The 24,816-nt window shown below is 39.5% G+C and overlaps 1 protein-coding gene across 1 annotated transcript in view; it reads left to right on the plus strand.

Moving 5' to 3' along the window:
• The window catches only part of tenm4 (teneurin transmembrane protein 4), a 349,240-nt gene that overhangs the window by 77,553 nt on the left and 246,871 nt on the right, over positions 1-24,816 (plus strand). Inside the window, exon 2 of the mRNA XM_063016253.1 lies at positions 16,997-17,279. Coding sequence (XP_062872323.1) covers positions 17,057-17,279 — 223 coding nt within the window. The 5' untranslated portion in view covers positions 16,997-17,056. The remainder of the gene's footprint in view (positions 1-16,996; positions 17,280-24,816) is intronic.

Consider the following 24,816-nt stretch of genomic DNA (forward strand, 5'->3'; position numbering starts at 1 on the left):
CCTGTGACACACTGGTTTCAACAATAGGTTAAATTATATATATATATATATATATATACAGTATATCTTGTATATAGGAAAGCCAGTATCTCGCAAATATCCATGAATGAGTCCCAGTTTACATCGTTTGGCATTAAATACATGACAAATTCATGCACAAATGTTAGTGATGTTACTATTTGTTGTACTCTTTGGTACACTGTTTGTAGTTTAAAAGCTAAAACTGGTAATTTGTTAACTAAGCTGTTATTTCTACCTCTACAATCAATTAAGACAGAGTTTTTTTTATTGCCGGCTCACCTGAATTAGCATATCTTGCTTTGGATTAGAGGAACAACCGAAATTCCACCCAGAATCTGAATTCGGAAGCTCTGATTGGTTTATACAGCTGTTTTTCAAGGCCTTAACCACGACTGAATCTTTGGTGCATATGAAACAGAGTGAGCAAAATTAGTGAATCTTTACCAAAGATAAGAGCACAGCTCCATGGTTCGATTCCAATGAATAATTCATTTGAGAAGAGTCGTTTCTGACTTGTTTTTACTCACTGATTCAGTTCGCTTTTTCACAGACTGATGTGAGGAAATGGGGGAGGGGTTTATTTTATGTGTATGGACAGAGTCTGACAGAGCTTTAGAGCCAAAAAGGCACAAATGTATTGAATAATGACACTATTAAGTACAAACAATTTATCTTACATGCGTTTTTTTTTTTTGCAATATAATCTGTTTTTTTTTTTATTTAGAAAGCTTTGGAGACCTTTGGAGACCAACATGGCCTTTTTTTTCACTCCAACTTCAGTAACTCCAGATCACAATAATTTAGAAGCTAAACATTTGGTATGGTGATCGTAAACAACATTTACCACAAGAATAAAGCATTGGTAATGGAATTTCAGACCTGCATTTCTACTTAGACTCACTGAAATTTTGGATTAAAAAAATGGTAAAAATGCCTTTGTTTTTATCATCATCTGAGCATGGTAAAATATCATCATGCATGCAGCCCTTAACGGAACCCTTTTCCACCCAAGCACTCTGCACAGGCGCCAATCAGGGTTCTTACACAGCGTTTTGAAGACCCTGTCCACGTATTCCGTTCATCCCTCCCTGCAGGCACTGCCAATTATGCCCACTAGATGGCGCCCAGCCATCCGGTAACAACGGCAAGTTTCCAACCCAGGGGTTCAGAATCTTGGGGCTGGTGTGCTAGCGGAATGTCGCGCTGCGCTGCCTGGGTGCCTAATTTTGTCTGCTCTTAAAATTGTTTTAACTGTGGCGATGTGACATCATGCATCACGTGACACTGGTAAGTAGTACGTCTGAGATTAGTGCTTTACCGGCCTAGCAGTGTGCACTGCCTCAAATCTTGTACATACTGTTTAAGTGTGTGATTTCGGATGCAGCCGTTGTGTTGTTAGCTGATTCTTCTGATACACTTCTAATCACTAAGCTCAATAAATTCTAGTTAAATAATGAGGTAAAGGTAATATTAGTCTGCAGCATGATGTTCTCGTTATCCATTCAGTAATAAGCTAAATATAACTAGCTTAAGCCAGTATTGGAACACAGTGTAAGTTTGCTGATTTAATAAACTTATTATGACCTATTTTGTTTGTAACAGAGTGGAAATAGCAATAGCGGAGCGCTAGCACTAGTGCAGACATCCAGCTTGTGACCAGCATAGGGTGGCCAGCCATCCGGTTTTAGGTCGGACAGTCTGGCTTTTCAGCTGCCAGTCCTCCATCCATGCAACGCTAGGACGGACACTTAAAAATCCTCCTTTTGTTGTGAACTGGTTTCATTTTTGATCAATATTATCGGTCATTGGCTCAGGTACATGTCAAAACAAATTATTTGTATTTAATTGGTTTAACAGCCTCATTTGACTGCTTATAGTGCTACCACTGACCAATCGCAGAAGGTCTGGCCTCTAAATGCTAGTCTGTGATTGGGTGGTTGAATTTCACCCGCTCGCTCTGTTCTGTATACACCTCTAATAGAGTCAGTTAGTCAGCTCTCATGCTCAGGAATGATGTGAAAATGCCAAAAAGTAAACTTTTGGAGGCAGCGAAGAACAGATTTAAATATCAAAAGTAGACACAACATTTGGTGAGTAAAACAGTAATTTGTTATAGAAATCTTGCTTAAATTGGTCAAAAACTATATGGGTTATGGTTTCATTCTGTGTGTTGCAGTATCATGTCCCCCTGTTCCTGGTATGACGTCCTCCTTTTGGGGGTGTAATGTCCTCCTTTTTGTGGCTATGAATGTGGCCACGCTAGACCAGCACCATGTGTTTATTGACCTCCTAAGGCAGGTGGTTTTATATAAGCTTCTTAAGTTTAAATTCACATATTGCATCCATTTTCATTTTGTTTACTTGAGCTCGAATTTCACGACCATGATGATGGGTCATGCATGAGAGTGCTCGGTCTGGTTAACTTACCCTATTGAGCTAAGGTTTTCTTTTGCCTGTGGCGTATATGGTCAAATCTCGCTCTTCCCTCTCACAGTTGTTGTACTTTATACAAATTCTATTCATGACTGTGATCACCTCCAGAAATGTAGGATAATCTGAAACATCACAGCGTTAAATGTTTGTTTTTATGGGTTAGGGAATGGAACGAGGATATTTTGTTTTCTAAACCACAAATGAATGCAGTGCTGGATAACTGTGGGTTTGTACTGGGAGACAAAATAAGGTTGATTAGCCTGTACTGTTTTCATTTGCTAAATAAAAAGATTTTGCCTAGATGGATGGATAGATAGATAGATGATAAATGGATTGATGGATGGATAAATGGATGGATAGATAGATAGAGGATGGATGGATGGATGGATGGATGGATGGACGGATAGATAGATTAGATGGATGGATAGAAAGATTAGATAGATGGATGGATGGATGGTTAGCTAGATTAGATGGATAGATGGATGGATGGATGGATGGATGGATAGATCAACAATGATAGTGCACACTAGAGAGAATTAAGAAAAACTCACAAACATGAATATAGAATGATTAATTACCACAGACTACAAGGTCCAATCAATATGGAGGCTGCTTATTCAGTATACAATATGAAACGTTTATACAATGTGAAATGTTTTAAAACCTTAGAAAGTGAAAATACGTGACCAGCCTTACGTGAAAGGAGATTCAGCCTTGTGTGTGTAGCTGTGTGTTGGCCATGGAAACCCAATTCATAAAGCTTTTAATGAAATGTTCTTTCAAGGGAATTAGGGCTTAGAATAGATTACTTATTGTATGTTATTTCAAGTAAGAATTAATGATTTTGCTGTACATTTTAATCCTTCTAATATCTGCACCAAAACAATGGCCAAACACTGACCTTACAAACTACACATGAATTTGTCTCCCAGCAGAAATATCTATATATTTATATACTTTTTACTTATTTTTTTAATCCTGTGCTGCCACCTATCACATACTTTAAAATTTAAATATGTGCTGCTAGATAATTCATTGATATATTTTTATATCTAAATCCTGTGATAGTATGTATCAATAATTTTCTTGCTTACTCTCTATATTCCGTGCGAGCCAATTGCAACGAAATTTCGTTCTGCGTACACTTGTGTATAATGAATGACAATAAAATTTGTCTAAGTCTAAGAATTCATTGTATTCTAGAATTGGGCCAGAAGTCCTAAAGTACAGAAATGCAAGTCGAACCAGTGTGTCACTGGCCACAGATGGCCCAGGAGTCGCCGGTTGAGAACACCTTCTATGCAAAATTCAGCTTTCGTAGTCTACTTTGTTTTGAAATATATATTGCTGCTTATAGTTGTTTCTGATTTGCAGTAATATCAGTGCAGTTAATTGGACAGCAATAGATATAAATGCAGCCAAAAGGTTACAAAAACTCTATTTTGATGCCCATGATTTCGGAATAGATAAAGAACGTCCCAAAACGGTGTGAGGTGTCCACATACTTTTGGCTGTATATTGTATTCTGTTTAAACAAGAAAAGTAAAATTAAATGAATAAATAAATAAAATAAATAAATAAAACAAAATAAATGCTAATAATAATAATAATAATAACAAAACAACAATGATAACAATAATAATAATACTAATAACAACAATAATAATAATAATAACAACAATAATAACAATAACAATAATAACAATAATGCTACTAATAATAACAACAATAAAACAATAATAATAGTAACAACAACAACAAAACAATAATAATAGTAACAACAACAAAACAATAATAATAATAACAATAACAATAATAATAATAATAATAATAAAACAATAATAATAACAATAACAGTAATAATATAATAATAATAATAATAATAATAATTCTGTTAGGTCAACAACATTTTTGAAGTACTGTCCATAAATTAGCAAGTAGAAAAAAAAAATATATGAAACATTCTACTTCAGCGGTGTGTATACAATACACCACACACCTGTTATGTACATAAAATGTGCACGTGATTGTTGGTTTACCCCCATTTGCATTGTATTTACATGAAATGCCTTACATAGTTAGGTTTTGTGGTCAGTAGAAGCAAAGCACAACAGTGTTTTAGCATATGTGTATGAACATTAGAGCTGCAGTATATTGAGAGCAATACGGTCTAATACTGCCAGAGTAATTTTTGATTATATAAGAGGAGTGGGGAGGTCAGAAAAAGTCATGTTGGGTGTATTGGAACAGAGAAATCCTTGCATCTTATGATTATGTAATTGAAACCATGCAGGCAAAGTTCCTTGCTGGCTGACCAGACATGAGACATTTTTGATCAAGATGGTTACATTGTCAAGTTGAACACTTATCGAGCACTTTATTAGGTACACCTATGTGGTCCGTACGTTCAAAGATTATTTTGTAAGCTACACCCACCATACAGATGCTTTGCACTCTTTGTCGCCCCCTGTACTTCATTTATCATTTGAAAAAGAACTCTACAGGACCCCCGCTGACCAGATGCTGTTTGAGTGATAGACCATTCTCAGCGCTGTAATAAAACTAGCATGGTAATGACACAGTAATGACATATTTTTTCATACACAATGTGTGATTGTCTTTCTGTAGTCGTTTATCAGGTCACAGGATACTCTGCCATACACTGTTATTAACACACTGGTGTCATTGCAGTGCATAACATCTGGACAGTGGGGGTTTCTATGGGGTTTCCTTTTGATTGCTTAATGGGGCACACATGTTGTAGAATTTAGAACTCAAGATCAAAGAAGATATATCCGACAGGCCTAAAGGATGGGTTTCTGTTTGTCTCGTCCCCCTCGACGTTTTTCCTCTCTCCTTTCATTGCCACCCTCGGCGTGCTTATAGAACTACAGTAAACATAATTGATTTGACTCAACATGATCCTGTTTATACTAACATGTGGCCATTGCCATGTGGTGGATTAATAGTATCTGTGCAAGTCCAGGCGTACAGGAGGTTTTTGTAGCGGAACTTGTTTCTGTCTTCCCTCGTTCTTTCTCTGGTTTAATAAAAGTCAGTATCAATGACGTTTGCATTGTTTGGTTTGAGGTACAGATAGTGCTACATCTCTCTGCTCAAATCATTTCTCCAAGGTTGTGTTCAAACCTCGAACATCTGCTCAGAGGAGAGTGATTTTTCTGCATTTAAAATCCAGGCAGCTGGCGGGTTGGACGCCCATGCCAAGATCGACCAACTTGTTCTGCATCGGCGCATTATCAAAAAGGCGACTACAGCACGCTTTGTTTGGTTGTGCTTGGCTTTGGAGAAGAGGGTGGATTTTGTACAGGAGTTTATCAAACAGGAACTTCCTAAATCAATGGTTTTAATTTGTAAAGGAAGTGAAACATTAATAGTGTATCATTTTATATAAAAGCCTTGAGCTGCTTTCCCAGATTGCATTATAGACTTGGGGGAAAAATAGCTAGGATGTACTGAAAAATAAGTCAAATCTGTAAGCAATGTTTCCCCGCACTATAGCACAGACAGACATTTGCATACGGTTTGACTCCAGCCAGCCATCATGCTCTCACGACAGGTGGGCAAATGAGGTGCCATGTAAATTGCCAGCAGGAACTGCAATAACTTAAGAAGAGTGAGGTTAGTGTTTAAAACTTGGTTGGATTTTTATTGTATTTGATTTTTCATTTCCAGAAACTGTCTTGCACAGCTACAGGGACTCGGGTTGGATTCACACCTCCAGCGATAGTGTGTTAGTGTGTGTGGAATTTTCACATCAGGCTCAGGACCTACTGCCAGGGAAAAGTAATAAATAATTTAATTAATACAAAAAAACACCTTGTTTCTACACACTTTGTCCATTTTATCAGCTCCACTTACCATATAGAAGCACTTTGTAGTTCTACAATTACTGACTGTAGTCCATCTGTTTCTCTACATACTTTTTTACCCTGCTTTCACCCTGTTCTTCAATGGTCAGGACCCTCACTGGACCACCACAGAGTAGGTATTATTTAGGTGGTGGATGATTTTCAGCACTGCAGTGACACTGATATGGTGGTGGTGTGTTAGTGTGTGTTGTGCTGGTATGAGTGGATAAGACACAGCAGCGCTGCTCGAGTTTTTAAATACCGTGTCCACTCACTGTCCACTCTATTAGACACTCCTACTTAGTTGGTCCACCTTGTAGATGTAAAGTCAGAGACGATCGCTCATCTATTGCTGCTGTTTGAGTTGGTCATCTGTTGGCTGGATATTTTTGGTTGATGGACTATTCTCAGTCCAGCAGTGACAGTGAGGTGTTTTAAAACTCCATCAGCGCTGCTGTGTCTGATCCGCTCATACCAGCACAACACTCACTAACACACCACCACTATGTCAGTGTCACTGCAGTGCTGAGAATGATCCACCACTTAAATAATACCTGCTCTGTAGTGGTCCTGGAAGTGTCCTGACCATTGAAGAACAGCGTGAAAGGTGGCTAACAAAGCATGCAGATATACAGGAGTTGGACAATGAAACTGAAACACCTGTCATTTTAGTGTGGGAGGTTTCATGGCTAAATTGGACCAGTCTGGTGGCCAATCTTCATTAATTGCACATTGCACCAGTAAGCGCAGAGTGTGAAGGTTCAATTAGCAGGGTAAGAGCACAGTTTTGCTCAAAATATTGCAATGCACACAACATTATGGGTGACATACCAGAGTTCAAAAGAGGACAAATTGTTGGTGCACGTCTTGCTGGCGCATCTGTGACCAAGACAGCAAGTCTTTGTGATGTATCAAGAGCCACGGTATCCAGGGTAATGTCAGCATACCACCAAGAAGGACAAACCACATCCAACAGGATTAACTGTGGACGCAAGAGGAAGCTGTCTGAAAGGGATGTTCGGGTGCTAACCCGGATTGTATCCAAAAAACATAAAACCACGGCTGCCCAAATCACGGCAGAATTAAATGGGCACCTCAACTCTCCTGTTTCCACCAGAACTGTCCGTCGGGAGCTCCACAGGGTCAATATACACGGCCGGGCTGCTATAGCCAAACCTTTGGTCACTCGTGCCAATGCCAAACGTCGGTTTCAATGGTGCAAGGAGCGCAAATCTTGGGCTGTGGACAATGTGAAACATGTATTGTTCTCTGATGAGTCCACCTTTACTGTTTTCCCCACATCCGGGAGAGTTACGGTGTGGAGAAGCCCCAAAGAAGCGTACCACCCAGACTGTTGCATGCCCAGAGTGAAGCATGGGGGTGGATCAGTGATGGTTTGGGCTGCCATATCATGGCATTCCCTTGGCCCAATACTTGTGCCAGATGGGCGCGTCACTGCCAAGGACTACCGAACCATTCTGGAGGACCATGTGCATCCAATGGTACAAACATTGTATCCTGAAGGCGGTGCCGTGTATCAGGATGACAATGCACCAATACACACAGCAAGACTGGTGAAAGATTGGTTTGATGAACATGAAAGTGAAGTTGAACATCTCCCATGGCCTGCACAGTCACCAGATCTAAATATTATTGAGCCACTTTGGGGTGTTTTGGAGAAGCGAGTCAGGAAACGTTTTCCTCCACCAGCATCACGTAGTGACCTGGCCACTATCCTGCAAGAAGAATGGCTTAAAATCCCTCTGACCACTGTGCAGGACTTGTATATGTCATTTCCAAGACGAATTGACGCTGTATTGGCCGCAAAAGGAGGCCCTACACCATACTAATAAATTATTGTGGTCTAAAACCAGGTGTTTCAGTTTCATTGTCCAACCCCTGTATATACAGTATATATACATTTATATCATAATAAAATAAATATATTTATTAGATATTAAAGAAATAAATTAATTAATAAATTAATAAATAAATACAAAAAAAAACTAAGTTGGCAGGTGAAACATTTATAAATTAAATAAATTAATGAATACAACATAATAAATTTGTAGTTTATGTATTTAATAAAAAATAGATATTAAAAAACAATACACATTGATGCAAAATCCAATGGATAATAATAATAATAATGGATAATGCCACAATTCAGTTACAGATTAAAAATAGAATTTTGCCTAAACACTGTGGATTTATCTGATGGTTATGGGGGAGGAACGAAGGGTTACGTCCCAATCCACATACCATGCTAAATACCATACATGTTAATGCTCTGAAAAGTCCTTAAGTTTTATTTTACTGTATACAATTATATTAATTATTATATAATACAATTATCATATAACAAAACTTATTATACAATTTTTATACTATACTCTGTAGTATGTTAATAAAGACACAGCACTGCCTATGGATCGAAATATCTGATGATGTTAATGTACTTTGTTTCTATCAAAAAATTGATTATTTTATTATTAAAAAGTGGATGCTGCCCTTTATGTAACAAATTGAGATGCCTCCAGATGCACCGGAGCACATGTTGCAGCACTTTTGTACATAATTATATGAGATAATGAGGTGGCTTAAGATTTCCACCCCTCCTGTTAACCTCTCCAGGATAAAGTTTATAAAATTAATTAAAAATAAATCTATAAATGACATTCATTATCAATACTGTGAGCTGTATTGTGATTCATAATGACATTATGTTACTATGTGTTAGTGTTTATGTTAAATTTGCAGCAGTTACATTTAGTTTTTGTTTCCCTGTACAGTCCAGCCTCCTGTCAGTCATATTCTGTTCTTTTCAACAGCTTGTAGGGAACGAATCCAAAGCTTTCACTGTCTACTTGGCACCTTGTTTTTAGCCGCCGCTGAGCTCTAGGGATTAGATAAAAACAGACGTGGCTTATTTTTTCCCCCGCCTTCGATTATTCATAGTTCCAAATGTGCTATCAAAGATAAACACACAGAGAACGTCCTCTTACACTTTTAGTTAACCTGAGTTGGAATCTGCTGCTCTCTATTATATATGTTTTTGCACTATGCACCGGTTGTCATAGCATGCGATGCCTGTTGCGTTACTGAAAAGAGCGGATCACTTTCCCATGGCCTCGAAGGTACAACCTAGCGCATACCAGCCGCCCCACCACAACAAGGCATCTGCATAAATGCATTATGGCTGTTTTTTCTGAGCCAAACTCAGAGAATTAAAACAATGCACCTAAACAAACCCCAGGCCTTAACCTTGAAAAACATTAGTATAGACTCGAGGACCCCGGGCCAATGCTACAAAATAAGTAACCGAGAGCGGCTGTTCAATGCAGAAGCAGCAGCTGAAGAGCTCTCTGGGGTCTTTAAGAGAAAGCCTGTTTTTGTCAGTGGTGGAGGTCCAGCTCTGAGGTCTTCCAGTCATTAATCACGGCCATCTTTTCAGCTGTCAGTCTATACAAAAGGTGACCCCTAAGCCACAATGGGCGCGGAAATAAAGAGGCCGTTGAAAAGGGTTAGATCTAGTCCACTGTGGACTGCTGCTCTAACTCGTCTGTTTATAGTACACAAACCTGTAAAGTCAGGTTTTAATATTCCCTGTCTTTTGTAAATATGATTTTAAATGTTTATGGTGGTCATTTCTGTTCTTGTGTATAGAATTCCAGTTTTAATGTTGGTGTATTAACACACACTTGTAAGTCTTACTACCTATGAAAGCCTGTCTATGCAAATTTTCTGGATTGTTATATAAACATGTGGTCATCATGCAACAAGGGTTCTAACTAGCATATGACACTAGACTATCAAAAAAGAAGAGAAAATGGTCATTTAGTTTTAAATAAAACATTAAAATTTTAAATTAAGTAAAAACCAGTGTTAATTGAATTGCACTGACATTTAAAAATAATAAAGGGTTGCCAGTATAGTTACTATGATTTACTCTTACATTGTTCTTAATGTATGTGCTGTTCAACCTATATACGAAACATATAATAATACCCCTTTTCCACCGACGCAGAACGGAGCCGGTTCCGGTTCACAAACGCGTGTTTTCACAAAAAAAGAGGTTCCAGTCAGCAAACTAGCGTTCTAATCTGGCACCACAGAATACTTGTTTTTTCAGCGCGAACCGTGACGTCATCGATGGGCATGTCAAAGTGTAGCGGTTTGGGTGCTTTTACATGAGAAGCTGTAAAACCACTGTGCTGATGTCTCTTTTAAAGTTCACCTGATTTAATTTTGATCCAGTTTGCCGCTGATATTTTCAAAGCGTCTCAAAAGAGATGAACTGTGTGAACTGTGTGATATGACGTGGTAAAAGCAACCCAGACAGTACGAACAACGCTTAACATAAAAAATTATTCATAACGTGGCTTGTTGTACTAAAACGAGCAATGAATTTGAGCAATACAGAGCACTTATAACCAGTAATAACAGAGAGAAATGTAGTGTACCTGTGTAGTATTTTTAGTCCATTCAGCCACGTTACGTTTTATTTTTCCCAAGAAGCGAATTCAGAACCCCGAGCTACATAAACACCACATGTGAAGTAAATACAGCTAAACACAGATACATGTGTTGTATTTTAGAGTGGGTTTGATGGTTATTTCACACAAATGAATGTTCGTGTCGTGGAACTTTAGTGATTTTTTTTTATCGCTGAAGCCGAGCGCTGAGCAAATCGGCTATTTGTAACATCTGTAACAACTCTGTTACTACTCCTTATTTTTTTTTACTTTCTTTATGTAATGCCCAATTATGGTCGGTTCTCTAAAAAACACCAAGTTTTGAAGAAACCCAAACAGAACCGGTTCAAGAACCAGAGTTATTTTAGTGGAAAAGTGCTATATGAGATGCTGAAACAGAAAAAGATGATCACAAATGTAATACAATACTCATAGCAGAAAATCAGAACCTGAAGACCCTTATAAGAATATTTATAGAACAGAGTAAAAAGAGGACAAAGTCATGACAACAGGAAAGAACACTAACGTTAGTGGTGGACAGCTTTGCCTAACTGGATCAACAGCAAAGGATCCAGAAGTCAGAGCAGTGCCAACAGACTGCTACTTGGCAGACCTAGAATTAGATAAAGAATCATTTCTCCAAACAAAGAACCAGATTCACATGAGCTTCAGTGAACTGGTAAAGAGAAAACGGAGTCTGCTTACAGTATAAGTTTATGATCATATTTCTGGAATCGAGAAATGCTATTAGTTTAACAACATTTTCCAGTAGCAAGGCAATAGCATTAGTACTTTTAAATATGGACATCCCGGTCTTGTTAGTTCTATTTCCAACACGATGCTGATATGCTGGCAGTAGAGGACAGTTCAGGGCTGACCTGATACCAGCAATCTCACAGTAACTGGGAACTGAGGTGAATCTTGTCTGTGTTGATTATAAGATCCATGAACCTTGTTTCTTTCCACATAATTTTGAACTGTGTGAAACTGAATAGTACCCATTGAGTGAACAAAGCCTTTCGACAGGTCGGTCATTCAGTCATCAGTACTGGTCAAGAAGGTCTGGTTGGCAGTTGATGTTTTAATTAATCCCAAAGGTTTTCAAGAGGGTTGAGGTCAGGGTTCTGTGCTCCAAACTTATCAAGCCATGTCTTTAAGGACCTAACTTTGTGCACCAATCATGATGGACTTGCAAACAAACTCTCAAATTGTTGCTGTAGAGTTTATTTTAAATATTTATGTAAATAAACAATTTTATACACCAATTAGGACTAGGTGGAACTGGAAACTCTGAAACGTAATAATTTGGAGGGGTGTCCACTTACTTTTGGCTCTATAATGTGATGTAATGAACTAATGTGTGTTCTGTAGTCAACACTTTATCCAACCATATTTATTTATTAGGATTTTATTGTCATGTTTTTACACACTTTTCACTGTCACCTCACAGCAAGAAGGTCCTGGGTTCAATTCCCAGGTGGAACAGGTTATTTACGGGTTCGTTCTGTGTGAAGATTGTATGTTCTCCCCGTGTCTACATGGGTTTCCACAGGGGGCTCCGGTTCCCTCCACACTTTGATTACATTCATGATAGTACATGTAGTTACTAGTTACACAAGATTCATCAGTTCAAATCTTTAAAGTCAAACACAGTCATGGACAATTTATTATCTCCAGTTAACCTGACAGCAGGTCTTTGGACTGTAGGAGGAAACCGGAGCTCCTGGGGGAAACCACCATGTCCACCTGGGAATCAAACCCAGGACCTTCTTTCTGTGAGGCGACAGTGCTATCCAGCCATATAACATCCATGTGTCTTAGACTTTTCTTAGGATTCCCAGGTGGGGCGGTCCTTTCTGTGTGGAGTTTGCATGTTCTCCCTGTGTCTGCGTGGGTTTCCTCCGGGAGCTCCGGTTTCCTCCAGCAGTCCAAAGACGTGCAAGTGAGGTGAATTGGAGACACAAAATTGTCCATGACTGTGTTTGACATTAAAGACTTGAACTGATGAATCTTGCGTAACCAGTAACTACCTGTTCTGTTCTGTGCTAAATGTAACCAAAATGTGTCAAACATGATGTTAAAATCCCAATAAATAAACACATTGTACCTGCTGACCCAGCATTTCAGGTTTGTATTTTGACCATATGTTGGTGGTCTTGCTATTCCAGTATTTACATTAAAACCATGAAGGCCAATTAATCATTCATAATATGATTAAACTCTAAATGTTCTTTTAATCCTTGTCCCAATACAGGATGTATAAAGAGCTAACAGCACATAAATTACTGTAATTATAAGTTTATAAGTCTTCCATACACCTGAAAGCTTACTGGAAATATGTCCTTTTACATAATGCCTACTACATACTGCCTCCAGGTGGAGTTTAGTATGTGTAGCGTCCATAGTATGTCCTTTAGAGCACATCCATCCATTGTGTGAGACCCACACCAGTCGCAATGCTGCAATCCGTAACAATCTCATCAGCCTGTGGATCAATTTCGTGTCCATTTATGGCAGCATCACCCAGCTCTCAGACTGAGCATGAGCCCGTGCTGAATTCAGATAATTCACCCCACGCTGCATGACACAGTTGATTTAAGGGCTGGCGTTTGCAGAGAGCTTGACTGAAGCAAATTAAATGAATCAAGTGGGGAAATCTCTCCATTTTAAACCAGCCCCAGAGAAAACAATGACCCAGCCTCTAATCAACTTTATAAATCCACATCGACATGCTCCAAGCCTGGTTATAGTCTCACGATGCGGCGAGATTACCTGCTGCAGGAGAACAGGTAGCCTTATAAATCGCAGTGCCTTCACCCATAAGCCTACCGAAGCACCATTTTCACTCCCGAAACAAAGCAATTCATCTCCGAGCCAGCGCCATTCTGTTTTCACCCGCGCCTCCAGACACTTTGTCACCCAATTACATTAACATACAAACTGTTGCATGGCATTACACAGGCCTGGCATCCCTACCATGTTGTTGTTTGTTTACACATGCAGTTTATGACGATTTATTATGCCAACACAAGCAGATAGGGTCGGTGCTGCACCAATCCAGGTTTCTTGGGAACTGGGTTTGATTCTCACCTCTGTTTTCTGGGCATCTGAGTTCGATTCTCATCCTTTGTTTATTATTATTATTATTATTATTATTATTCTCTTTATTTATTTATTTATTTTTATTTATACCGATGAGGCATAACATTATGACGTTGGTGGGTATTATTTAGGTGGTGGATGATTCTCAGCAATACAGTGACAAGGACATGGTGGTGGTGTTAGTGTGTGTTATGCTGGTATGAGTGGATAAGACACAGCAGTGCTCATCTATTGCTGCTGTTTGAGTTGGTCATATTCTAGACCTTCATCAGTGGTCACAGGACGCTGCCCACGTGGCGCTGTTTGCTGGATATTTTTGGTTGGTGGACTATTCTCAGTCCGACAGTGAGGTGATTAAAAACTCCATCAGCATTGCTGTGTCTGATCCACTCATACCAGCACAACACACACTAACACACCACCACCATGTCAGTGTCACTGCAGTGCTGAGAATGATCCACCACCTAAATAATACCCACTCTGTAGTGGTTTTGTGGGGTCCTGACCATTAAAGAACAGCATGAAAGGGGGCTAACAAAGCATGCAGAGAAACAGATGAACTACAGTCAGTAATTGTAGAACTACAAAGTGCTCCTATATAGTAAGTGGAGCTGATAAAATGGACAGTGAGTGTAGAAACAAGAAGGTGGTTTTAATGTTATTGCTGATCGTAGCATTCTCTGGGCCCATGCATCAGTGTGGAAGGCACTGGGTATGAAACCATCCTTGCAGATCACATACACCCATACAGGGGCGGCTGGGATCTTCCAGCAAGACAATGCGACACGTGACACGGCTAGAAATGTCTGACATTGGTTGGAAGAGCATGACCAAGACTTCTGACTTCCAAGTACAGACTTTACCCCAAATGAGCATCTTTGGGACCATCTCAGACATCGAGTTTGCTCTATAGATGTACTGCATTCAGCATGGCTCATGGCCAGATACCTGTGACAACCTACCAGGACCTGATTAAGTCACATCCAGCCCATTAAGCTGCTGTCTATGCTGCACAAGCTGGTGGTCATGAATAATTAGTAAATATAGTATAAAACTTTCACAAAAGCTACTTAAATACAGTAAGGAGGTTTGATGATTAGTTCAAGTTTAAAATAAAATGTAAGTGATGTGGTTAAGGTGTGCTACAGCTCTGGGGGGGGGCATCTGTTAGCATGTCTGGCTAAACACACCTATTCTGTAAGCTTGTCTGGTCTACTAAGACTTTTCCACTTTATACTACAGTACACAAGGACAGAAATTTCATGTATTGACTCGTTGGAGAGGTGGCATTCAACGATTGTGCTAAATGTAAAAATTGCTAAGCTATGTAGCATAAGCTATTCTATCACCAGTTGCTATACGATTAACAATATGCATCTGTTATACAGGTGTGGTTAAATTAGCAAAAAGTGTGTCCACATATTTTTGCAATAATACTATCCTCCACACATGTTCCTAATAACTTGTGTCTTTTAATAATCCCCTTAATTGAGAATAGTATTTTTCTAGATTTTACGGTCGAGTCGTGTTATTAATCACTGCTGCAGTTTCCATTTTTTTCCGCCGGATTTGACAGGCTGCACTGTTGCTCTCACCCATGATTCACATCCTCCAAACAACAGTGCACAGAAGGACACCTGCCACTTAAAAAAGCATCTGGTAGTGCACTATTTCTCTCTGAGCCTCATAAAGGGGAAAAAAAGGGAGGGGGGTGAATATTTGTGGCAGGACTCGAACCATAAAGTTTATAGCCAGCGGATTTGTTGCGCTGTATTTTATCAAAATGAATCCTGCTGGTCGCCTGCACTGGGTGTGCCTGTGTTTTTATCAAAGCTACAAAAATGCTGCAGTGGTGGTTTGAACAGGGGATGGGGATAATCCTCGACTGGAGGATCATCTAAAGCTGGGCACTGCTTGCTACATGTCATCATATGTTGACTTATCAACATCATGGCACCCTAAAATACATCCTTGTATTATATTGCACACTTCAAATATAGTATAGTTTTTATTCCTAGTATAGAATAAAGCCAACATTTAATTTAAAAAGGATTTGTACCTCTTGTTATACACAGATCAGCTTTATCAGCTCCACTTACCATATAGAAGCACTTTGTAGTTCTACAATTACTGACTGTAGTCCATCTATTTCTCTACATACCTTTTTTCGCCTGCTTTCACCCTGTTCTGTTTAGGTGGTGGATCATTCTCAGTACTGCAATGACACTGACATTGTGGTGGTGTGTTAGTGTGTGATGTGCTGGTATGAGTGGATCAGACACAGCAGCTCTTCTGGAGTTTTTAAATACCGTGTCCACTCACTGTCCACTCTATTAGACACTCCTACCTAGTTAGTCCACCTTGTAGATGTAAAGTCAGAGCGATCGCTCATCTATTGCTGCTGTTTGTGTTGGTCATCTTCTAGACCTTCATCAGTGGTCACAGGAAGCTGCCCACAGGGTGCTGTTGGCTGGATATTTTTGGTTGGTGGACTATTCTCAGTCCAGCAGTGACAGTGAGGTGTTTAAAAACTCCATCAGCATTGCTGTGTCTGATCCTCTCATACCAGCACAACACACACTAACACACCACCATCATGTCAGTGTCACTGCAGTGCTGAGAATGATCCACCACCAAAATAATACCCACTCTGTAGTGGTCCTGTGGGGGGTCCTGACCATTGAAGAACAGGGTGGAAGGGGGCTAACAAAGCATGCAGAGAAACAGATGGACTACAGTCAGTATTTGTAGAACTACAAAGTGCTTCTATATGGTAAGTGGAGCTGATAAAATGGACAAGGAGGTGGTTTTAATGTTATGGCTGATCGGTGTATTTACATATATAAAAATGTGTTTTTAATGAATCATCAACGATTATAAGTACAAATTACAGCGTCCATTACTGAACAGAATTGGAAAATTGCATAATGAAATCAAAGAAGTTGCTTCTGGAGCTGCATTTCTTGCTTTGACTGGCAGATTACTGGCTCGTATTACTGTGAGGAATTAAATGCATACTTGGCAGCAGCACAGCCAGCACAGCATGTCTTTAAAAAAAAAGGACCCACATAAAACTTCTTTTGTTTCCCGTTCTAGAATCGCAGAGGCTGAAGTGACTCCTTTTCCTTTGATGTGGAGAATCGAGACAAGCTCACGATGGAAGTGAAGGAACGTAGACCGTACCGATCTCTGACGGCACGGCGGGACGCCGAGCGCCGCTACACTAGCTCATCGGCCGACAGCGAAGACGGCAAGCTCAAACCCAAATCGTACAGCTCCAGCGAGACACTCAAGGCCTTCGAGCAGGACCCCCGAGTGGCCTACGGCACACGAGTTAAGGATGTTGTTCACCATGAGGTGGACGAGTTCGGCAGACAAGGTAGGAGCTACCTGATCAACCTCATTTTACTCATTTTATTTATTCAAGCTAGGGATTCTCTTTATTTGGTCAGTGACCCTATTTTAGGGGCTTAAACAAACATTGTAGACACACCCACTATTAGCAAGTGTAAGTGTATTTTAAAATGGGATCCCGACCTATATTAAATATATCCTTTCAACAGTTTAGAGAAAGGAGAAAGACCTTCCTGTACCAGTATGATCATTCACTCACTCACTTTCTAAGCCGCTTGACCTAATCAAGGTCGAAGGGGGGTGCTGGAGCCTATCCCAGCTCTCAGTGGACGCCAGGCACACAGAAAAACTGTAGACAAGGCGCCAGTCCATCACACGAACACATTCACACCTTAACACACACACACATCTAAGGGCAATTTTAGTATCTTTTTTTTACCTGACTGCATTTTTTTGGACTGTGGGAGGAGTGCAATCTTTTAACTGATTGGGCACAGACTGCAACAAACACTTGGCTTTTCCACCCTTGTGGAAAGCCCCTCAGAAGTTTTGGAATGGTATGTCCAATAAACTCATAGCCATATATAGATGGATGGATGGATGGATGGATGGGTGGATGGATGGATTGAGTGGATGGATGGATGAATGGATGGATGGATGGATGGATGGATGGATGGATGGATGGATGGATGGATGGATGGATGGATGGATGGATAGATAGATAGATAGATAGATAGATAGATAGATAGATAGATAGATAGATAGATAGTAGGTAAGTAAGTAAGTAAGTACAAAGCAAAGAAATGCAGTTAGCATCTACCAGAAGTGCAAATAGTAGCATTGTGCAAAATAAAAACAAAGTACAGTATATCAGTAAACTTACATATCTATGATTAGTATAATAATAAATAACTAACTTTAGCAATTTACATATAGGGTATAAGGTCTATATACTTAGTAATATATACCTAATAATAAGTATAAGCATAAGAATGGGACTACTAGGTACAGTATGTAAAACAATAATAATCATATTGAAGAATAAATATTTTTCTCCGAGTTCAAAGGGAAGTGGGTACGTTTAATTTAAAGAAATATAATAATCTTCCTATTATGTGTTGCTCAGGTGGCACAGCTGTAAAGTACGCTAGCACACCAGAGTTGGGGTTTCGAATACATCGTATCAAATCTCAGCTCTGCCTTCAGACTGGGCTGGGCGGCTGCATGAACAACGATTGGCTGTTGTTTATAGGGTTGGGGTAAAAAGTCAGATCATAGGTCTTCATAACTGGTGCAACTGCGGCCCCTGCTGGCTGACTGATGGCGCCTGCACAGGGCTGAGGAATAATGCTGATGGGGGTGTGGCCCTCTGTACACAGTGCCCGTCGGTGTATGAACTCGACTCGTGCAGGTGAAAAATGCAGTCTGTACTGACTGTATGTGCCGGGGGGACCTATGTCAGTTGAGAGGCGTCCTCAGTCAGCGGTGAAGAGTCGAATCAGTATAGAGGACGCATTCAGGGTTATTAGACACGACTAGATTAGGGGAGAAAAATTGGGGGAAAAGTGGGAAAATGATTATAAACTGGTGAGTGACATCGGCAAAATCTTAGTTTACACCACGTCAAAGATCGTTAGTCACAAGTAAATTGTTAGTACTGTTGAATTTTTATTTGTTTTCTTACATAAGTGTCTGTGGCCCTTGTTTGCATAATTTTTACTCCATCTGGCCCCCAATATGAAAAGTTTGGACACCCCTGCTTTAGAATGTAAAACATCTGGCATCATATCTAGTCTATAAGCATATGACTTGGGCCATTTTTAAATAGCACAGTCACATTTCAAGACTTCAAGATCCGTCTCTGCTTTCTATATGCTGAAGCAGATATCTCTTACATAGCTGTTGACATGAAAAGCGCCATAATCAGTATCAGCAGGGTTTCATCTTGCAGGCTCGAGATGGGCACACAATCCGCCAGATACGTTTACACAGAGATCACATTCAGCCAATTATCAAAGCCGAATGTGAAGATTCAATTTGTCTTTTATGAAGGAAAATGCAGCGTGTGTATGTAAATAAATAGATAAGAGGTGTGGTGAATTCAGCATTGTAGCCCTTTCATTAGCACAGCGGGGGCTGAATGAAACAGGATGAGGTGCCAATTTGCAGATGTTTTTTTGACCTTGAAGTGCAGGGGTGTCAGGCATCAGTCCCAGTGGGCTCTATACTAAGAGCTCTGCTTTGTATTTCATTTAACTCACCTTATACTACAAGTCAGTTGATTTCCAAACACTGTGAGCACAAGACTGGTTGATAGAAGAAAACACAAATCTCTGTAGAGCCTTAAATGATCTGAGTGGAGTTGTAGTTTTCTGATGATTGACGTTTTAAATTTCCTGAATTTCTGCATTAGTCATTACATTTGGTCTAATCTTCCATCCAAAAAAGAGGCTTTTGCCAGCTTCATGTGGGTCTTTATTTTTTTTCTTAAGCACGACATTTTCTCGTTCACTAGAATAATAGAAACACAGCTTGTAAGTAATGCTTTTTAGCTTCATGCATTTAGACAGTTCTTATCTATACTATATGGTATATCTATTCTATAGATAGATAGATAGATAGATAGATAGATAGATAGATAGATAGATAGATAGATAGATAGATAGATAGATAGATAGATAGATAGATAGATAGATAGATGGATAAGTAGATAGATAGATACATAGATAAACAGACAGACAGACAAACAGACAGACAGATAGATAGAGATATGTATGGATGGATGGATGGATTGACGGACGGACAGATAGAGATAAGGATGGATGGATAGACAGACAGACAGACAGATAGAGATATGGAAGGATGGATGGACAGACAGGCAGGCAGGCAGACAGACAGACAGACAGACAGACAGACAGACAGACAGACAGATAGATAGATAGATATGGATAGATGGATGGATAGTTAGATGGATAAATAGACAGACAGACAGATGGACAGACAGATAGATATATAGATAGATAGACAGACAGACAGATAGAGATATGGATGGATGGATAGACAGACAGACAGACAGACAGACAGACAGAGATATGGATGGATGGATAGACAGACAGACAGAAATATGGATGGATGGATGGATGGATGGATGAATAGATAGACAGACAGACAGACAGACAGACAGACAGACAGACAGACAGACAGAAAGGTATGTGCATAGTTACAGTGTGTTCCTCCTTAGAAACATGGGGCACCACTACAACCCAGTCTCATCGCATTTAAATGAACATGACCTTTAGAGAAGTCTCTAGCCCAGAGGTTCACATATGTTTTCAGCTTGGACTGTTCATGGTTAATTATTGTAGTATATTTTACTAAAAATATATATCTAAAAATCTTTGCAGTTTTTTCTTGTTATTTAGATCAAGTTCAGACCACATTATATACGTAATAAATGCAGAAATCTTGCTAATTGGGTTTTCAACGTTTCTCGCAGCTGTTTCACTTCTGTTTTACAATTACTGAATGAATTATAATACATTATCATTTCTATACAAGGTCTGTATTGGTACAAATAATTTGTAAAGCTCTTAAAGGGTGTTCAGTGGCCCAAAGCTAATTGGTTTGAGTTGGGGTTCATTAGAAATATGATGTTAGTGATATCTGAAATAAAATACATAAATATTTTATTTGTTTAGTAATGTAGTACACTGGAACTTGTTATAAAATGGGTTTTCTGTTTGTGGGTGAAAGCAGGAACACATTCAGCCTGTCATGATTGTGGATTTGTTATTTATTTGTTGTCTTTAACCACTTTGGCCTAAAGATAGTTATGGTAAATGTACAATACATCAAAAAACACTGGGCACAGGGCAGGGATACACACTGGACAGGGTAACTTAAGTGCAGGGCATCACTGAACTATTTACTCACTCACACAGGGGAAATTTAAAGTAGCTAGTCGATCATTGTCAACCAAAGTAGCCGTAGGAAACTCAAGCAGACAAAAAAGGATATACAAACCTACTCACAGATAGTGACCCTGGATGAGATTTAATCTTTGGTCCACAGGACCCTGAAACTGTGTGGCATGTACTCAGAACTGTTGTGCCTTCATTAGCCCAGTCTGTTCTGGGCAAGCTGTAGCCTAGTGGTTAAGGTACTGGACTAGTAATCATAAGATTGCTAGTTCAAGCCCTACCACTGCCTGGTTGCTGCTGTTAGGCCCCTTAGCAAGGCCCTTAACCCTTGATTGCTCAGACTGTACACTGTAACTGTAATGTAAGTGGCTTTGGATAATCTAAATACCTAAAATGTACTTTGGTACCAATGTGGGATGGATGGATAGATGGATAGTAAGATTGATTGATCGACAGACAGACAGACAGACAGACAGACAGATAGATAGATAGATAGATAGATTGATCGATAGATAGACAGACAGACAGAGAGACAGATAGATATATAGATAGATAGATAGACAGAGAGACAGACATACAGAGAGATAGATAGACAGATAGATAGAATGACAGACAGACAGAGAGACAGACAGATAGATAGATAGACAGAGAGAGACAGACTGGCATGCAGATTATTTATTGAAATTTGCTGTTTAATTAACAGTAATTTACTTTTCTGTAAAGTCCAGAACACTTTAATCCCAAACACAAGCGAAGCAACATCAGTAAACAACCCAAATCTTTAAAATAAACATTTTAGAAATAGGCTTACCATTGAATTTAGTGCTCTGAGATGTTTCAGAAAGACTTCCACTGCCAGAAGCTGTTTTTATATAAAACTGCTTAGCTCTAAAACAAATTTTATCTTGGCTACCAATGCTTTTGTATATATTTACTCCAGCTGTATGGTCCTGATTGTAATCAGCAGAGACACACATCACCTTTTATTCACTTTTAGCTCCTTTACAAAGATTTATTTTATAGCTACAGGACCTAAACAGTTCCTGTCTTGGTAAGCATTGTTTACACAGCACACACAAGTGATTTCCAGGACACATCCTTGTGCAACCATAACATTAATAGTGTGCATAGAAATACACTGTATAACCTTATTGTCTGGTTTGGAATGCAGTTTAGGTCATAAAATCTTTACTTACGTTGAGTCTATCCACCCTAAGCCACATTTTTAACCAATTTTGTTAGAAGTATAGGGTCTTGCTTTAAATAAAGTGAAGATTAAATTCTTAGACTGACAATGTTGATTAAAATACATGGAAGAAAAGCTTTATTTGTCATAAATACATATACAGTTGTACAGTACAATGCAATTCTTTTTCCACATATTCCAGCTCATTTGGAATCTAGGGTCAGCCATTGTACGGCGCCACTGAAGCAGACAGGGTTAAGGGCCTTGCTCAAGGGCCCAACAGTGGCTGCATAGCAGAGCCTGGACTTAAACTAACAATCTTCTGATTGATAGCCCAAAGCTCTACCCACTGAGGACATGTTTGATGTATTGATATTGAGAAGGTCACTAATAATAAGCATTGGGTGCATTGCTACATATACAGGATTTGCTCTGGGACAATGATAGCCTTGTGGATAGAGCCTTGGGCTGTCAATTGGAAGGTTGTTGGTTTGAATCCAGGCTCTGCCATACAGCCAGTGTTGGGTACTTGAGCAAGGTCCTTAGCACTCTCGGCTCCAGGGGTGCCAGACAACGGCTGATCAGATCATTTCATTGTACTGTACATGTGTGTAGTTATACCACTGTTGGACAGTGGTAGCTCGGTGGTTAGAGCTTTGTGCTGTCAATCGGAAGGTTGTCGGTTTGTATCCATGCTCTGCCATACAGCCAATGTTGGGTCCTTGAACATGGTCCTTAGCACTCTCGGCTCCAGGGATGCCAGACAACGTCTGATCAAATAATTTCATTGTACTGTACATGTGTGTAGCTACAGCTTAGTTGTTAAGGTACTGGACTAGTAATCAGAGGGTTGCCAGTTCAAGCAAGGCCCTTAACCCTCAATTGCTTAAATGGTATCCAGTCATAACTGTATCTATTGTAAGTGTTTGGATAAAAGCGTTTGCTAAATACCACAGATGTAAATGTTATACATGACAAATAAAGGCATTTCATGTTCTGAAATCAATTATGTAGCATGTAAGACTGTAAAATGTATTAGGTAATCCTAATTATATATAAATATATAAGTGCAATTAGACAATTATGTCACTGTGACAGGCTTCAGAGGGATAATCAGTGGGATAATTTTAAATTCTTAAAAAGCTTAAAGCATAGCTACAGTATAGCTACAATACCGGCGTGTTAATGCTGAGAAATCCTGTTAGCATGGTTATTGTCTGTTCTCTTATTGCATGTTGAATAGACTCTCTCAGTTCCGAAATCAGTGTTCATTATTCTGGTGCTGCAGTTCTCACCAGACTGAATGTACCTTTGTCTAAACGAGGCTTATTAAAATCACCAGCCAATTAGCACTCTAACACTACAACTGGAACACTGGTGGCAATGAACTTTAATTCTACATCTTCTTTAAGGCTGTGTTCAAGTAATCGACTCTGTATTAAATACGATGCCCACAGTTAGCATGTGCATTAAATGCCAAATCAACAGTAATGAACATTTGTTGTTTTATTCTCAACAGATTAGAGACAGAGAAGCATCTGGCCTTTGTGTGTTTGTTTATTTTATGTATTATTGCTTAGTTTAGTAATGAATTAATGCCATATCTGCATGAGGGCCTTCATAGTTCAAAAAATCAGTATTAAAATATCAAATATTAAACTGACTGTACGAGTATTCTTAATGCCCTGCATTCACAAGTGGTCAGGATACTAATCCGGTCTGACAGGGAATAAAAACGTCAAACGTTTTAACTCTCATGTTTTGCTTGGGGTCCCTGAGATGCCAGAGCGTCTTTAATAGCTCTCAGAATATTAGGCTTTTTCAATCAGCTTGATACTTCATGACTTTTAATAATTTTATGGACACTGCAAATAAACAATAGTTTTATAGTGATATTATGTTCCAAACACCATATTCTAAACACTATTGTTTGGAGTCTCAGAGACCCCATCTAGAATACAAGATTAAAGGCAATAGGGCAGCTCAGGTGGTGCAGCGGTAAAATACGCTAGCACATAGGGCTGGGCGATATATCGAGATATAATTTTTGATCCATATCGCCCAGCCCTACTAGCACACCAGAGCTGGGTTTTCAGCGTTTTCAGGGTTGTGGCAAGCCGGATCATAGGTCCTCGTAACTGGTGCAGTTACGACCCCTGCTGGATGATTGATGGCGCCTGCACAGGGCTGAGGAATAATGCTGATCAGGGTGTGGCTCTCCGTGCACAGTGCTGATCGGTATATATGAACTGGACTCGTGCAGGTGAAAAATGCAGTCTGTACTGAGCACGTGTCGGAGGGGGTGTGTGTCAGTTGAGAGGCGTCCTCAGTCAGCAGTGGAGGGTTGAATCAGACACTGTCTGCTGCAGACACTGCCAATTGTGCCTGCTAGGGGGCGCCCAGCCGACTGGTAGCAGAGATGAGATTCGAACTCTGAATATACCCTTTCTAACGCT

Source organism: Trichomycterus rosablanca, chromosome 20 (genome assembly GCF_030014385.1).
Source record: "Trichomycterus rosablanca isolate fTriRos1 chromosome 20, fTriRos1.hap1, whole genome shotgun sequence".
Lineage (NCBI taxonomy): Eukaryota > Metazoa > Chordata > Actinopteri > Siluriformes > Trichomycteridae > Trichomycterus > Trichomycterus rosablanca.